We start from the raw sequence: 19,189 nt of genomic DNA, 5'->3' as shown, positions 1-19,189 counted from the left end.
CTACCACTCATTGTTAATTTCACACAGTGCCGGGGGGGGGGGGGGGGGGGGGGGGGTCATAGAATCCCTACAGTGTAGGAGGTGGCCTTTCGGCCCATCGAGTCTGCACTGATCCTCTAAAAGAGCACCCCAACTAGGCACATGCCCCCTCCACTTACCCATGCCCCAGTCACCCCAACTAACCTGTGATATAATGACGTAGAAAATAAAAGACTTGGATTTACATGATAAGTTAATTTGTTCGAGTTTCATTAGCTGAGGGAAGAATGTTGGTTGGGATACCAGGAAAATGCTTAGCTCTTTACAAACCATCTCGTCACACACATTTGTTTGAACGCTTGGGGAAGCTTTATGCTCCGCTAAGCCATCCTATACCTACTTGATTTGAGAGTGCTCAGTACTGACAATTGTTGTTGGAAGGATTGGGTGGAGGGTGTGAAACTGGTCTTCAGCACCCTAAACAAGCAATAATGAATTGGCAGCCCGTTTTTCTATTCGTTCATGGGATGTGGGCGCCGCAGGCTGTGCCAGCATTTATTGCTCATCTCTAAATGCCCGTGAGGCAGTTAAGAGTCAATCACATTGCTGTGGATCTGGAGTCACATATAGGCCAGACTAGGTAAGGACGGCAGATTTCCTTCCCTAAAGGACATTAGTGAACCAGATGGGTTTTTAGGACAATCAACAATGGTTTCATGGCCATCATTATGATGTGTTGGGCAGGCTGGGTCTATGTGGACTGCATTTGATGCAGTGTAGAGAGAGAGAGACAGGCTTCCAACGCTTGGAGATGCAACACGATTTTATTGAACAACTAACTATAATACATGCTTAACTGTGGCTTGACACTATGCTGACTTGACTGGAGACCTGAGATTAACCTGACCAGACTAACTGACTACCACATGGTGGATGTACTAGCTGCTGCTCACGAGCTCTGACTGTCTCAGAGGCTGGATCCCGAGAGAGCGGGAAAACTGGTGCCATCTGGCTTTATAGTGGTCGTGTCCTGTCTGGTGATTGGCTTCTGTGTTCTGTGTGCTCATTGGTCATCCTGTGTATCAATCACTGCCTGTCTACACTCCATCATATATATGGATGTATATTATGACACATTAGACTTTCAATTCCAGATTTTTATTGAATTTGCATTTGACCATCTGCAGTGGCGGGATTTGAAGCTGGATCCCAGGGCATTACCCTGTGTCTCTGGTTTGACTTCAATGGAAATGAAGATTTGCATTACTGTCCAAAATCAGTTTCACGTTCCCCGGGGCGATTGAAACTCTTGAATTTTGATGAGTACAAAAAGATACATTTGCATTTATTATACAACAGAGGGGTGTGCCAAATAAATTACTGAAATCAGCTAAAGCAGACTTTGTTACAGAGTATGAAAAACATCCAAATTCAATCATAAAAATATATTGAAAATAAAGTGGCCTAAAACATGAGTGACTGACTGAGTCAAATCAAATTGCCCATCTATACTTATCACAGTGATGTAAGCAATCTAACCATCTCGATTCTCAAACGTTCATAGAAAGAGGCAATGACATTTCAATGGCCTACTCTTTCATGTGCGATGAAATGGGCCTAGCTTCATAATAGAAAGGGTTCTTTCCCATTTGCACTTTCTGAAGAGGAAAGCTGGTAAAATAAATACTCAAACAGAAAACTATCGGAATTCCAGACTCTAAAGCAAAACAGTTTTGAGTACGAGTCACAGGAAGAAAGTTCAAACAGTAGCATTACAGATTTTTAATCAGCATTTACCGCTTTCTACAACTCCCAAGTTTTTGGTAGGAATGAAAGACAATTTTACAACACTTTTCCCAGTCTTAAAACATGTCAAACTATTTTTTTTTTTTTAAAAGTACTGCATTGCATTAAAGTGTCATCCCAGTGCCAATATGGGATTTTCCAATATATTTGAGAAAAGATTCCAGATTTCCCATTTTAACGTGCTATAATTTAGGCCTAGCCACATTCACATTCTAGGGCGCCCATTAAGGTATCATGATATCAAGTGCAGTTGGGTTATGGACACAATCAAAGTACTGCATGTAATGACCAATTCTATTCCCGCCCTCTGCTCTGCAATAGATCTTTAATTAAGTCTCAACAAGTGCATTCTGGTCACTGCTAATTTGTGCAAACACATTATAATCTCAGGATGGTTAAAGAACAGAGAGAGACAAGTTCTTTCCTGGTACAATTAGAACTACAGATACCGTATGATTCATTGGAAATGAAAATGAAATGAAAATCGCTTATTGTCACGAGTAGGCTTCAATGAAGTTGCTGTGAAAAGCCCCTAGTCGCCACATTCCGGCGCCTGTCCGGGGAGGCTGGTACAGGAATCGAACCGTGCTGCTGGCCTGCTTTAAAAGCCAGCGATTTAGCCCAGTGTGCTAAACCAGCCCCTATCTGGAGAGAGGGAAATTGCTGGTAATTGACAGGTCTTCTCATGGACAAAGGGGCAAAAAGGACCAATTTCACACATACAAATCAAGAATAAGATAGGAACAGATTATTCTGCCCCTCGTGTTTGCTTCATCATTCAACAAGATCATGGCTGATCTTCAACTTCAACTCCATTTCCCCCAGAAATATGCTCGGCTTGAAATGGCCTCAATTGTTATTCAGGTGACTGTCTAAAATGGACACTAGGCCCCTTGTATATGATAAAGAGAATCCTGGACATCCTCCAGATCCTCCAGACATCAGTTGTTCAAATTTGAGCCGATGGTCTAACCAAGTGGCTGCCAAAATACATGTAATTTATTCCATTCAGTTTTATTCTCAGCTGGTGCAGGTACTCCACGTAGCACTCCTGAGAGTTACTATTGCCCACAACAGCCCAGGCCCTGTGCACTCTCCCACACCCACTACTGTGCTGAGAATGTCAATCTCGATCATGGGATTGAAGCTCTCGAAGGGCTCTCCTGAGTGACCACTTTGAAAATCCACGGAAGCTCAACCTTGATGTTTCCAAGTTTTGGTGGTGAGTGTTAAAAAAGTTACTGACCAAGCTAAGCTAACATTAGGAGAATGTTGAAACTTGTATTTTAAAAAAAGACTTTAAGGATAAGATTACATCATTACAACCATATCATTGTCTGAAACATCCACTCCTACCACCCCCATTGCACACGTAGCATCTAAACTATGCACTGCAGCAACTCGCCAAGGTTCCTTCTACAGCACCTTTGAAACCTGTGATCTCTACCACCTTGAAGAACTAGGTCAGCAGATATATGGGAGTACCTCCACGTGCAAGTTCCCCTCAGTGTCAGACATCATCCCGACTTGTAACGATATCCCATCTATTTCACTGTTTCGGAGTAAAATATCTGCAACTCACTGTCCAGCACAACTGTACACTACCTGCATATGGATTGTGGTCGTTCAAGGTGGCAACTCATCACGCCCGAGGGATGGGAATAAATGTCATCCTTGCTAGAAAATTTTTGTACACCAAGAATTAATGGGGTGGGGGAACATCCAATCCATCTTGATTTACAAAAGAGAAAAAGCAGACCATTCAACCCCCCGAACCTGCACCATCATTTTATAAGATCAAGGCTGATCTGATAGTAATCTCAAATCTGCATATTCCCTATCCCCGATAATCTATAATCCCCTTGCTTGGAATGTGTTAGCAAATTGTATCTTTTGGCATACACCTTGTTAAGATAAATGAATTGCTTAGGGCATATAATGTGCATTGGATCAAGAGCATAAAAGGAGATGGCCTTCCGTTCCTGGTGGGCGACATGAGGACTATGGTGCCTTATCAACCATTTTAAAACATCAAATCAAAACATTTCATTTGTGATTTGCTTTATTCTTTAAGGAGCAGCCCCATTAATTTGTCCCACGGTTTATTAGATTTAGATTAATTGGCTATTTAATTTACTTAAAATAAGAATACAAATAGACAGTTAATTTGATTTAGTTTAATTGATTATTCGTTAATTTCAAAATAGGGGTATAAATAGAGACATTTGCAACGGGGGTGGGGGGGGGGGGTTGTAAGAAGGAAGAAGGAACTCTCAGCTCTGAACAATAAATGGTTAAAGAAACAAGCTTCTGTATCATTCTTCCACCATATCAAGAATCTATCCACCTCGGTTTTAAAAATATTCAAAGACTCTCCTTCCACCGCCTTTTCAGGCAGAGAATCCCAAAGACTTACAACCCTCAAGAGAATAATTTTATCACATCGGTTTTAAATGTGCGACCCTTTATTTTTAAATAGTGACCCCCTAGTTCTAGATTTGCCCACAAGAAGAAACATCCTCTCCACGTCCATCCTATCGATACCCCCCCAGAATCTTGGATGTTTCAAACACATCAAAACAAGAGCCCCCAGCAAGCACTTCCCAGTTCATTAAACTGAGGGGCAGTAATGCATATTAATCTCCCAGTTATCAGCATCAAGCACTCCCAGGACAACATCCATGGTTTGACGTGGAGCAAGGCTCCCTTTACTTTACCCCTCTCCCTCCCAACAACTCACCTCAACCCAACCTGATTGGATGAATGCAACATCTTTCCACTTCTCCCAAGATCTAGTTTAGAGCTAAATTCATTGAAAGTCTGAGCCATGCTTGAAACAGGGGCTCAGAGCAGTGATTCAGCCCAGATTCACCCTCGACTATGAACCAGCCTTCTCGCCAAGGGGCTAATCCAGCCGCAAATGACGGAAGTCAGAGTCAAGTGACAGCACCATATCTGTAAAGGCGAGGCCTGATAAACTTATCTTACATTTGTGTGTAACTCTGCCAGATTTAATGCTTCTTTCGTGCATTGTACAGTAAATCTTTCAGTAGGATTGTTTATTGTTGCAGCTACCAAATTGCCTCAACCTGCACTCCCTTAGTTACTCGACTACCCACACCCTTTAACAGTGACACCCTTATGGTGATTTGCCACGCATGATGTTTTCACAGTGTTATATTTCACCTGTATATTAAGAGCGCATAAAGACACTCCCTGGCTGGAAGAGTTAATTAATCAGCAGGTCCAAACAAAATTGAGCAGATGGAGGAAACATTGAGAGCTTAACCAGTATAAGTTCTCTTGATAACTCAGTGGGTGTAAGGATAGCCCATGTAAATCATACAGATCAAGATGGTATTAGAGTCGATCTATATTATCTTAGTTGGAAAGGTAGTAGACAGAAAATAAGTGCACTGTAGTCTATGTGCTGTCACCTGGTTATCTGCCTATCTGTCAACCAATAGGTAGCTACAAGCGATTGACGGTATAAAGGAATCAGTCAAGGTCTGTCTCCACAAGTGATTCAAGTTCATTCAGCAATTGTTTAGGTCTCACAGTTAAACACTGGGGACTTTTATTCTGTGCTGTTGTTCAGCACCAGCAATATGCTGTCATCATTTCCCAGAACACGCAATCACTTGGGCATTTAATGTGGAAATATTAGTCAACAAGTTAGCAAGAGACTGTCAGTAGAACAGCACAAACAATTAGTTACAGCAAGAAATAAGCAAAGATGTAACTGGGGGAGGCATATGTTTGAATTCCCTTTGGGAAAAGGAGATAAAGCTCCTGCTCTATCCAAATAAAAATGAGCTGGGCAACAGAATATTAAGATTAGGCTATTATTCGCATGTTCAAACTCTACCAGGATTCACTGTAAAATCAGATTCAATTCATCTGTTCATTTTCAGGCTAATACTAAAAATACATAGAAGCTGTTCCTCAGGGAAAGAAGCCTATCACCCTGTACTCGTACTGGCCTATCCAGGACTTCCTTGCCAATGCAGCTCACATCCCAAAAGAAAAACAAATAATCTTTTTAAACAAATGCATTCCAATTGGTTCATTGGGTAAATGGACGAGGATTGACCAAAGTGTTGCCTCCCCAGGCCAATCAACTACTGCCTTTACGATATGTAAAACAGCCACACAAATGGGAGATCTGTCCCCCCATCACCACTGCTCTTCCAGCATCCCAGCACCAGTGTCTACAGGAGACAAAGGGAAATATTGGACAAAAAGCTAGCAAGGATGAGCAGAAAGAGTTCATGTCCACCTTGGCTTAGTGGGTTTCAAGTCCCATTGAATGCAATGCAGAAGGGGGCCCATCGACTGTGCACCAACCCTCTGAAAGAGCACCCTACCTAGGTCCACCTCTAGATCCCTGGTGCTGTGAGGCAGCAGTACTAAATACTGTGCACACTCCAGAGACTCCAGCACAAAATTTAGCTCAATACTTCCAGCGCAGTGCTGAAGGAACGCTGCACTGTCAGAGATACCATATTTCAGACGTCAAACTGAGGGAACATCTGCCCTCAGGTGGGCATAAAAAACAATGGCACTAGTTTGAAGAGGAGCAGAGGAGTTCTCCCTACTATCATGGCTCATATTCCCTCAGTCAACATCACAAAAGCTGCATACCATGTTTCCTACAACAATGCCGACAGTTCAAACGTACTGGTTTTAATGAGCTTTGGAATGCCCAGAGGTTGATCCAAAGATAAGTGCAAGTCTGGTAGATGTGCTGTGTCAGGAGAAAGGATTGAGACCCCATTTGTTCATTTCCCTCTGTATAATCATTACCTACTTTGCTGGATGACAGAGCCCAGGTCTCTCTTTTCTCTCCAGTTGGCGCCGAGTAATGTTGATTAGCTGCAGTGTTTACATTTTTCTATTCTTCTAATTTATGGGTGAGCCACTTAGATTCAAAACAAGTATTGAAATTTGAAGCAACTGCACATCTTTGGTCATAAGAGCCCAGTTAGGTTCCAAAACAAAAAACACCATTTACAAAAACACCCATGGGATGAAAGAGTCTCAAACTCTTTAGCTGGAATCAAAGGCTTTAACCTCAAGGGGGTGCTCCATGATACAAGTCACAACTACCCATAACTCCCCTGAATGTCTCAGCTGAAAAAAGGTGTTCTCTATTCCCCCCCCCCCCCCCCAACCTTCCCATTATCTTTATTTTATTTTAAAAAAAATTTAGAGTACCCAATTAATTCTTTTCCAATTAAGGGGCAATTTAGTGTGGCCAACCCACTTACCCTGCACATCTTTGGGATGTGGGGACGAAACCCATGCAGACTTGGGGAGAATGTGCAACTCCACACGGACAATGACCCTGGGATTCGAACCCTGGTCCTCAGCGCCGTGAGGCAGCAATGCTAACCACTGTGCCACATGGCGCCCTACCCCGTCCCATTATCGATATGCTTTCTGAATGGCATCGGCATGGATGTTGCTCGAGGGAATGTCGATGAAAAAGTGATCCAGAAACCTGGAATAATGATCCAGAGAACGCGAGTTTAAAATCCTACAATCTGTAGTTTGAGAATTTAAGTCTAGTTAAAGAAAGAAAATCTGGAAATAAAAAAGATGGTTTAGTAAAATGGCGATGCTGTCACAAAACTCAACTGGCTCATTAATGTTCTTCAGGAACAGAATCTTTCTTCCTGACTCTACAAGTGATTTTAGTCTCCATGCTAACATGGTTCATGCTCAACTGTTCTCTGGAGTAACCCAACAAGACTCAACAGTTCTCAGGGAAACTAGGGACCAGCAACAAATGCAGCGTTGGCAGTGACACTATAACCCCAGAATGAGCTCAAAGTTGGCACCTGATACTGAAAGAGGTTTTGGTAAGGACATCTGTGACCAGAGAGGTTATGAGTGAATGCCTTGGCAAGCAGGTCCAAACTCTTATTGACCTTCTGCTCTTCAAATTTTATTTCATTTTCTACTGACGGCATCACTTCTTATTTCCAGTACTCCACCCAAATGAGCCCAGGCAGCGAAGGTTGATGCGCTATTGTATTATAGCAGGCATCACAACTGAATCAGGCACGTATGCTGACTGACACATGCACTTTTACCAATAAAAATCAGTTTTTGATTGATTTTGCCTTTCTTTAATTCAGAGCTCTGGATAGAGGAATTCCATTAGCAAAGCCTGTGCCACGTTCTCCAGAATCAATAGGAGGGCCAGGACACTGGTGTCCTTCTTGAAGCCAGTTCCACAAGCATTCGGCAAAACACTTGCAAAATCACCATCAACGAATGGACTGAATGGCGGAAAATTGTCTTCCCTGTAGGTCTGTTTTTTTTCAATTCTCAAATGTCCAATCTTCCAACAGAGGACAAAAAAACCCACTTCAGAGACACTCTGAGGTTCTCCTTGAATAGCGGCAGCATTGATATTAATGACTGGGCAGAGCTACCAGCCATTCAGAATGAAGACAACTTGACCATCGAGCCGCTTTGAGTCCCAAGAACCTATTAATCAGGCAGAGAAGGAAAGGAAAGCAGACAGGAACATAGGAAAGAGGAATCAGAAGCAGGGGGAAGGCCATTAGGTCCCTTGAGCCTGTTCTGTCTTTCAATTAGATCATGCTGGATCTTCTACCTCAATGTATTTTCCCACACAATCCCCATATCCCTTCATATCTTCAACAACCAGAAATATCAATCTCGGTCATGAATATACTCAATGATTAAGCCTCATCAGCCCTCGAGGGTTCGGAATCCTGTACCATGGAACATCCTGCAACATATGCCCAAAGATCTGTGGATCAAGAATTGGCCATGTCACAAGAAACCTCATGACAGAAACTCACAACTCAGTAGACATCTTTCTGAATTGCAGGACAGCCGATAACAACCACCTAAGATCAGTTAGTTAAACCCAGGAACTCTCTGCTCACTCTCACAAAACGCTTCACCCAAAATGTTAATGGAACTGAAGTCACACAATTCTCCCCTCACCCATTGAGCTTCTTTCACATTGCCTTCAGTGCTGGGAGATCTGACTGCTCTTTTCACTGTACCAAATGCTGAACTGAATACTTGTTTCACATTCAATAAGTTCAGTCAAATGACCTGAACTCCCCTAATAGATTCCAGCCTGTAACTTACTTCCATAGCTAAGGAAAGAGAGTTTGGCTTATTAGTGAACAAAACCTGCATGGAGGATGTATATAGGTTTCAAGGAATTATGGAAATTGTGCAGGCATGTAATAACAGAGGAGAAATGTAAAATAATGGACGGGATAAACAACGGGAGGAATTATCAAGGAGTTTAGTATCATTGATGATAAGTAAATCACCAGGCAAGGGTGAAATGCATCCCAAAATAAGCAAAGGAAGAACTAATGGAAGCTCTGACCATCATTTTCCAATTCTCTCTTGTTTTGGGTGCGCTAGAGGACTGGAGGGCAAAAAAAGAAAGAGATGGACCGAGTAATTAGCGACCAGTTAGCCTAACCTTGTTGGTGGGCAAATCATTGGGGGAAAAAAATGTCTTGAAGAGTAATCATAATTTAGAAAGGCACAAATAAATCATCCAGTCAGTAAGAATAGAAAGGTTGTGTCTGACTAACTTGATTGAATATTTTGTGGAGGTAACGAGGGAGGGTCGATGAGGGTAGTGCATTTGATGTAGTCTATATGAAGTTTAGCAATGTTTTTGACAAGGTTCCATATGGCACACTAAATCAGCAAATTAGAAACTCATGGGCTCGAAGGAAAAGTGGTAAGTTGGATTCAATTCTGATTTAGTGGCAGGCAAAGACTAATGGTTGGCAGATGTTTCTGTGACCGGTATGCTGTTTCCAATTACGTTCTACCATGGAAATGCAAGGGACAAAGATTTGTTGGGGGAATTATAAGGATGTTTTCAGATGATACAATAAAAACGGACATGGGTTGATAATGAGAAACAAAGATATCAACGGACTGGTCAGGTAGACAGAAAATGGCTAATGAAATTCAATCAGAAGAAACGTGAGGCAAAAGAATTCACAATGAATGTCAGGTTATTAAGTATAGAGGAAATCAGGAACCCTGGAGTTTATGTCGACTGATTCCTGAAGCGATCAGGCAGGTAAACAAGGTGCTCATTGGCCAAGGCATAAAATACAAGAATAGGAAGGGTTTGCTAGAAATGTATAAAACACTAGTTTAGCCACAGCTACAGTACTGCATACAGTTGTGGTCACTGCATTTTAGGAAGGATGTGATCACACTAGAAAGAACGCAGAGATTTACGAGGATATTTTCCGGAATGTAGTATTTTAGCTAGGAGGAAGGAATGAATTGTCCGCTTCCTTTGGAACAGAGAGACACCAAGGGAACATTTAATTGAGAGGTATAAAATTATGAGATGCGCCTAGCAGAGAAGTCAACAACCAAGGGTAGATTTAAAGTAATTAGTAGAGAAGTTAATTGAAAATTATTTTCACCCAAAGGTTGCTGGGTATCTGGAACTCACTGTCTGAAAGAGAAATAGAAACATCAAATGTAAGAACGAGCGAGAGGCAGTGAATAAACGACACCAGTGGAGACAGTTCCTGTTTGGGATTTGGAAGAATGCATTTCAAGCTGAAGGAGCTGAATGGCCTTCTCTTGTTCCAATGCAGTGAGCAGAAGGAAATGCAGTAAATAAACAATATGTTCTGTCTAAGATTACCAGCCAATAAGCTACACTGGAAGTCTCTCCCAGATGTCTGCTTGGAGTTTGGAACTTTTTACATGGTACCATGAACATGAGGTGTTGAACGCCCCTCACTGAATCATTCTTTACATTCAACCGTGAACAATCTGTAACTTGTCCTTCAGGAACCAGCACAATGTTTTTCTATGCCTGGAGCAACCTCCAGGGTTCATTTTGTGCTGCAGTTCAAAGGTCAGTCCACTCATAACACAACCACCAAAAATCCAGAAGACATCATTTCCTTCTTGTTACCAGAGCTCATTGAGGGAAAAACATTGGCATATCATCTGCCATGCAAAACTCTCCACTCAAACCCCTTATTTTGTACCTCTCATAAAGCATTCAAAAGAACCAGGTCCACTGCATTTCAAAGTAAATCAACAGCATTTTGCCTTCCTAACAACACTATGTTCATGTCAACTAGCTTTTTTCTCCAAATGTTTCTGCCTCTGTTCATTGTCTAACAGTTTTACCGTTAAATCTGGATTGCCCTTTCTCTCACCTGTTCCCTAGTTTTCTCCTGATTGCTCCCCTCATTCTTTCACTGATAAATCAGCTCAACATTCAGCAATTCTCTTCAACACACAGTCCCGAGGTGGAGAAAACTTTCATTCCCTCCATTATGTAAAAGCTGAGTTGCACCACCTTGATTTCCTCCCACTCTTGAAGCAGGTATTTTTTTTGGTGAAAAACACAACTCCCTCCGCTTGCTGTTTGACTCCCTCCTTAGTCATCGATCATTAATTCCTGTTCTTGGTTGACTTATTTTGACTAAGTAAAACAACCACCCCTCCTCTGGTAAGGCAGTCAGTCTCCAAGAAGCTTAGTTTACTATTTCATTCCATTTCTACAGGTATTTAAACAGGAAAAGAGTGAAGTGAGTGTTGGTCCTCTACAGAGTGAGATAGGGAGCTAATCGTAGATAATAAGGAAATGGAGGATGAAATGAACAAATATTTTGCTTCTGTTTTCATGATAGAGGATATAAAAAACATTTCAGTAATAGCAGTAAGATGGCAGGTGGGAAAGGGGGATGGGAAAGAGGGGAACCTGGTGAAACAACAATCACCACGGAAGCTGTAGTGAGCAGCCTGGTGGAGCTGCAGCTGACAAGTCTCTGGGTCCAGATGGACTTCACCCTAGGGTCTTGGCTAATGTGGTAGAAGGTGGGTTGGTGCTAATTTTCCAAAATTCCCTAGATTCTGGATAGGTTCCATCAGGCTGGAAAGTAGCAAATATAACTGCTCTACTCAAGAAGAGAGGGAGACAGAAAACAGGAAACTATAGGCTAGTTAGCTTCCCGTCTGTTGTGCGGAAGGTGTTAGAATCAATCATTAAGGAGATTATAGCTGAACACTTAGAAAAAACTCAGAGTAATTGGGAAGAGTCAGCATGGTTTTGTGAAAGGGAAATCATGGTGATACAATTTAAGAGAGTTCTTTGAAGGAGTAACGTGTTATGGATAAAGGAGAGTCTGTAGACCTACTGTACTTAGATTTCCAGAAAGCATTTTATAAGGTGCCGCATCAAAAGGTTATTGCAAAAAAGAAAGTTCACAGTGTAGGGGATAACATATTAACCTGGATGGAAGAATGGCTGGCTGACAGAAAGCAGAGAGTATGCATTAATGAGTCTTTATCGGATTGGCAGGATGTGACAAGTGAAGTTCTGTAAGGGTCTGTGCTGACACCTCAACTTTTTATAATTTATATCAATGACTTAGATGTGGGAAGTGAAAGCATGGCAGCAAAATTTGCAGATGACTCTGTAGCCACCTAAGATGGACACTGGGCTACCAAAATGGAGAACTGCTAAGGCTGTAGGGAGAAAACAGTTTTAGCCAGGACAAGCAGTTTGCAAAAGGCTAATTAGCATTCTGCACGTATCTAAACCAGTTTATGGCCAGGTGCAAGATCTCAACCAAAGGTGTAAATAGCAAAACGCTTTGCATAGTAATGAGGCGATCCAGATCTGGGCCCACACAATAGAAACATTTGAGTTTGAATGGATACTTTGAGTGGACGCCCAGACGAAACGGCACCAGAAGTATCCATCACAAAAGACCCTAGAGACCGCCCCACCCATCGAGAAGAAACCCTCAGATTGGGGGGTTTGTAAAATATCGATTGGGAAATGACCCAATCAATACATGGCAGGTAGAGGCCCGCCCCGAAGAGGCACGGACATTGGGGGACCTATAAAGGTAGACCCCGCACATGGTTCTGCCTGTTTTTGCTCCGGCTCTGTTTTGCTCCGGCTCCGCTGTTTGTGCGCTCCGGCTTAGACTGCTGTTCTGACTCCGACTCCAGCCTCCAGATCCTGTCTTTCATCACCGGCCGTTGAGCACCAGCCATCGTTCAGTAAGTGCCAAACGACGCTCGCTACGTGACCCCGGCATTACCTATACTCTAGCCGACTATTAGAGAACAGAAGGTGCAGTCCGGAAAGGAACAAAGGCCTTGTCCCCTGACCTTGCTGGTTCCTACTTAGATAAGTATTTAGTCGTTTAAATAGTAGAAATAAGTATTAGTCTTTAGCGTATGCATGCGTATTTATTATATTTGTATAATAAATATAAATCGTTTGAACTTACTAATTGGTGTATAGTTTTATTACTTTGAACCTGACCTTGAAATACTTGTGAGGTGTCTAAATACGGCACCTGGCGACTCCGAGCTGAAATTACACACACAGAGCTGTAGTAGTGTTAAGCACACGGCCTTTAAACGGAGGCATGTTAATACACTCCAATAAACGCGTAATACACTCAAGTAAAACGTGCAACAACTCAAAGATAGAAGGGAAGTATGTTATGAAGAAGACATACAGAGTTTGCAGATGAATATAGATATGTTTAGTGAATGAGCAAAAATCTGGCAAATGATATATAATATGGGAAAACGTGAAGTTGCTCACTTTGGCAGGAAGTAAGAGTAAAAAAAGCAGAATATTACTTAAATGGAAAACGGCTGCAGATCTGCCAAGCTGTAATGGGATCTAGGTATTCTCGGCACATGTCACAAAAAGTCAGTATGCAGGTGCAGCGTGTAATCAAGAAGGCTAATGAAATGCTATCATTTATTACAAGGGGAAGTGAACATTAAACTAAGGATGTTATACATCAATTGTAAGGGCATTAATGAAACCGCATCTCAAATAGTGTGTGTTTTTTGGTTTCTCTATTTAGGGAAGGATGAGGGGTTTGTCTTGAGGAACATAGGAATTGGAGCGGAAGTAGGCTATTCATTCCGATGAGGAAACATACATGATAAACAAAGGACATGCATAAATTCACTGGGGTTTCAAAGAGTGAGAAGTAATTTGATTGAAGTATTTAAGATCCTGAATGGTCTTGACAGGGTGGACATGGAAAGAATGTTTCCTCTTGTAGGTGAGTCCAGAACACGGGGCACGGTTTTAAAATTAGGATTCATCCTTTTCGCACTGAAATGAAGAGATTATTTTCCCCACAATGAAGGGATTATTTTCCCCATTCAGAGGGTTGTGCAACAGAACTCTCTCAGAAGGCAGTGGAAGCAGGGTCACGGAATCATTTTAAGGCAGAGGTAGATTGATTCCCTTGCCTAACAAAAATCTAAAGTTATCTAGGGTAGACGGGAATGTGGAACTCAAAACACAAACAAATTATTTAATCTCTGCCTCTGCCATTAAAATTGTTTAATAGCAGGGAGCAGGCTTGAGGGGCCAAATGGCCTACTTCTGCTCATATTTTGTATGTTTGTATGTTCTTCCTCAACAGTCCCATAAAATTCAAATTTGTGCATGACGTGGAAACTGCTGCCATACCCAGAGAGACTCTTTTAGCACCCCCCCCCCCCCCCCCCCAAACACCTTGACGTTTTCCTTGTTTGATTAAAGATCATCCGTTTCATCCATCTGATCTCTGTGGCCTTACCTACATACAATGGCTCATCATTAAGAAGTTACCAAATGTGGAAAGAAAAGCAGAGATGAAAATCAGGAAATAGTATTGTTCAACTTAGGCTGTGATAAAGGAAGACTGAGGGAAAGAAAGATTTCCAGTTCTGAGCTCCTGGGAAAGAGTGAATTAGACGAGAAGATCGGTTTGATTTAACACTCGTGGGTTGCAGGCATCATTGGCAAGACCATCATTTATTTCCCATCTCTAATTGTCCTCAAGGAGGTGGTGATGAACCATTTTCTTGACAACTACGTGGTTTACTGGGTAATATCAGATGGCTTTTAACAGGGAACCATATTGCTGAGGCCATGAAAGTGCAGCAGATTCCCTTCCCTAACGAAAAGCAGATGGACTTTTTTTAAAAATATAAACGCAGTTGTTTCATGGTCAAATATCAGTTTTTTATATTCCAGATTTATTTAATTAACTGAAGTTAATTTCCTCAGCTGACATTGTAGGATTTGAACTCATGCCTCCAGATCTTTAGTTCAAGTCTCTCGATTACTAAACCAGTAACATATCCATTATGCTCGGGTGCCCCGGCCAATACTGCATTGATTTGAACACAGGGAGGAAGGGGGGTATGCAAAATGGGATACTTGGAGTTTGCAGATGACACAAAGCTGGGTAGAAGGTGAGAAGTTGCAGAGACGTTTCTGTGCGATTTGGACAAGTTGAGTGAGTGGGCAAATGAATGGCGGATGCAGTGTAATGTGGATAAATGTGGGATTATCCACTTTAGTAGCAAAAATAGGAAGGCAGATTGCTATCTGAATGGCTATAAATTAAGAGAGGGGAATGTGCAATGAGACCTGGGCGTCCTTGTACACCAGTCGCTGAAGGCAAGCATGTAGGTACAACAGGCAGTAAAGGCGGCAATTGGTATGTTGGCCTTCATTGCAAGCAGATTCGAATACAAGAGCTGGGATATCTTGGTGCAATTATTCAGGGCGCTGGTGAGGCCACACCTGGAATATTCTGTGCAGCTTTGGTCTCCTTTTCTGAGGAAGGATGTTCTAGCAATCAAGGCAGATTACCAGACTGATTTCAGGGATGATGAGTCTGACATTATGAGGAGAGATTGAGTCGGTGAGGATTATATTCACTGAAGTTCAGGAGAACGAGTGGAGATCTCAAAGAATCCTATAAAATTCTAACAGGACTAGACAGGGTAGATGCAGGATGCTCCCGATGGTAGGGGAATGCAGAACTAGAGATCATAGTCTAAGGATTCAGGGTAAACCATTTAGGACAGAGATGAGGAAAAATATTCACTCAAGAGTGGTGAGCTACCATGGACAGTAGTTGAGGCCAAAACATTGTATGTTTACAAGAAAGGGTTAGATATCGCCATTGGGACGAAGGGGATCAATGGATACAGCGGGGGGGGGGATGCGGGATTAGGCTATTGAGTTGGATAAATAGCCATGATCATAATGAATAGTGAAGCGGGTTTGAAGAGCTAAATGGCCTACTCCTATTTTCTATATAAGTGAGGAAAGTAACAAGTAACACTGACCATATCAGCATCAATAAAACAGAAAAACTTTCTTGATGCAAAGAGTCAGAGTGTGGGACAGGCAAAAAGCGAGGGTAAGAGCGAGACAGAGTGGACAAGGGAGAAAACACGAACACACAGTGAGAGACGGAACAAAAGAGAGACAAAGGGCACACGAGTGAGGGGGTGAAACAGAGGTGGGGCCAGTGTGGGGGCACGAGACAGCAAGTGCTAGGGCAGGGGTTGGGGAGAAAGAAAGACGGGATCAGTTCCTGCACAGAGGCAAAACAGGTCATTGGGCTGGATGGCCTCCCCTTGACAAGGTTAAACACAAGGAAATTCAGTGACTATCAGCCACTGATTGGAGGTCAGGTAACAGCTGTATTTTTACATAATTATTATTCTTGTGACCTTAAGCAGGAACAAGGACCTGTGGAATGTTTGAAATTCTGAGGTGAGTCAGAGAGAAACAGCAAGTTTTCAATCCCGTACTCTTCTCAGAATCAAAAAGGGAGGGGATCAGTGATATTATTGTCTGTACACACACACAAAAACACAGACCCTGACACACCCAGAAACACACAGGCACACCCAGAAACACATACGCATACCCAGAAACACACACACAGGCACACCCTGGCACACTCAGAGACCCAGAAACACAAACACAGACCCAGAAACATCCAGACACCCAGAAACACACACACACACACACACACACACACACAGACCCAGGCACATCCAGACACCCAGAAACACACACACACGGACCCAGGCACATCCAGACATCCAGAAACACACACATAGACACACAGACACACACGGATCCAGGCACATCCAGACGCAAAGAAACACACACACATAGACCCAGGCACATCCAGACACCCAGAAAAAAACGCACACACAGACCCAGGCACATCCAGACGCAAAGAAAACACACATACACACACAGACCCAGGCACATCCAGATGCAAAGAAACACACACACACACACACACACACACACACAGACCCAGGCACATCCAGACACCCAGAAACACACACACACACAGACCCAGGCACATCCAGACACCCAGAAACACACACACACAGACCCAGGCACATCCAGACACCCAGAAACACACACACACACACACAGACCCAGGCACATCCAGACACCCAGAAACACACACACACACACACACACACACACAGACCCAGGCACATCCAGACACCCAGAAACACACACACACACACACACACACACAGACAGACCCAGGCACATCCAGACACCCAGAAACACACACACACACAGACCCAGGCACATCCAGACACCCAGAAACACACACACACACACACACACACAGACCCAGGCACATCCAGACACCCAGAAAAACACACACACACACACAGACCCAGGCACATCCAGACACCCAGAAAAACACACACACACACACAGACCCAGGCACATCCAGACACCCAGAAACACACACACACACACAGACCCAGGCATATCCAGACACCCAGAAACACACACACACACACACACACAGACCCAGGCACATCCAGACACCCAGAAACACACACACAGACCCAGGCACATCCAGACACCCAGAAACACACACACACACAGACCCAGGCACATCCAGACACCCAGAAACACACACACACACAGACCCAGGCACATCCAGACACCCAGAAACACACACACACACACAGACCCAGGCACATCCAGACACCCAGAAACACACACACACACACACACACAGACCCAGGCACATCCAGACACCCAGAAACACACACACAGACCCAGGCATATCCAGACACCCAGAAACACACACACACACACAGACCCAGGCATATCCAGACACCCAGAAACACACACACACACACACAGACCCAGGCATATCCAGGCACCCAGAAACACACACACACACACAGACCCAGGCATATCCAGACACCCAGAAACACACACACACACAGACAGACCCAGGCATATCCAGACACCCAGAAACACACACACACACACACACAGACCCAGGCATATCCAGACACCCAGAAACACACACACAGACCCAGGCACATCCAGACGCAAAGAAACACACACACACACAGACCCAGGCACATCCAGACGCAAAGAAACACACACACACACACAGACAATGCGAGCCAAATAAACAAAAAACAAACGGTTTGGCAAAATGTGGAACAAATGGAATTCGACCTTATCCAAAACAGTCCTGAAGAAGATGGTCCACGAATTAATTATTGCCACCCTCTTGGAAATGATTCGTGAATTTTAAATACTCAGTAGAGTTCATTTGGTCAAAGTTTAGGTTGAACTACATGGTGACAGTATCCCAATCCAGCACACAGGACAGATACCCTGCAGTGAGAGCTGTCTTCACTCCCACTCACTCAGGGGCCACTCATTTACTGAGACGGAGGAAAAAGTTTTTTCTTTGGCCAACTTTCCGCGGTGCGGAGCTGGAGCCATCCCAGAGCAGCAGCCTCTTACCCTGCAGGTTCTGCACTCTGATGTCGCTGATATGACCGATCAGCTCCTCTCGCTGGAACCAGTCCCATTCGAATCGAGCCATAGGCGACCGGGAGCCCAGCCGGGCTGCACAATCTCAGCGTCCCTTTAACCTGCGGGAGCGAACAGAGGGAGGACTCCAGAGATCAGTGCGAAGGGCTGGGCGGAGAGAGAGGGAGGGATCTGACATTCACTCAAAGGATCATTTGGGACGACTTCCTGGTGACGGTGGGGTTTGCCCGCCTCTTTCTCCTCACACACCCACCAGGTTAATATCAATTGTAGCAACCACACCCACTGTCACATTCACACTCAAACACACACACACCCTCAAACACACACAGTATCTATTGAACACACACCCTCACACACACAGTATCTACTGAACACACTCACCCTCAAACACACACAGTATCTACTGAACACACTCACCCTCAAACACGCACAGTATCTACTGAACACACTCACCCTCAAACACACACGGTATCTACTGAACACACTCACCCTCAAACACACACAGTATCTACTGAACACACACCCTCAAACACACACAGTATCTACTGAACACACTCACCCTCAAACACACACAGTATCTACTGAACACACTCACCCTCAAACACACACAGTATCTACTGAACACACTCACCCTCAAACACACACAGTATCTACTGAACACACTCACCCTCAAACACACACAGTATCTACTGAACACACACCCTCAAACACACACAGTAT

The 19,189-nt window shown here is 43.5% G+C and overlaps 2 protein-coding genes across 11 annotated transcripts in view; one reads left to right on the top strand and one right to left on the bottom strand.

Moving 5' to 3' along the window:
* LOC119979765 (cytosolic carboxypeptidase 3-like) overlaps positions 1-19,189 on the top strand; it is a 268,954-nt gene that overhangs the window by 92,805 nt on the left and 156,960 nt on the right. The window lies entirely within an intron of this gene.
* LOC119979743 (calmin-like) overlaps positions 1-19,189 on the bottom strand; it is a 106,924-nt gene that overhangs the window by 74,400 nt on the left and 13,335 nt on the right. Inside the window, exon 2 of one of the 2 annotated variants that reach the window (XM_038822349.1) lies at positions 18,437-18,567. In XM_038822349.1, coding sequence (XP_038678277.1) covers positions 18,437-18,518 — 82 coding nt within the window. In that variant the 5' untranslated portion in view covers positions 18,519-18,567. Of the gene's footprint in view, positions 1-18,436; positions 18,668-19,189 lie in introns of those variants that run through there. The other variant, XM_038822356.1, reaches the window with a different exon arrangement.

Source organism: Scyliorhinus canicula, chromosome 2 (assembly GCF_902713615.1).
Source record: "Scyliorhinus canicula chromosome 2, sScyCan1.1, whole genome shotgun sequence".
In the NCBI taxonomy this organism is placed as follows: Eukaryota; Metazoa; Chordata; class Chondrichthyes; order Carcharhiniformes; family Scyliorhinidae; genus Scyliorhinus; species Scyliorhinus canicula.
This window is presented reverse-complemented; position numbering and strand designations above follow the sequence as displayed.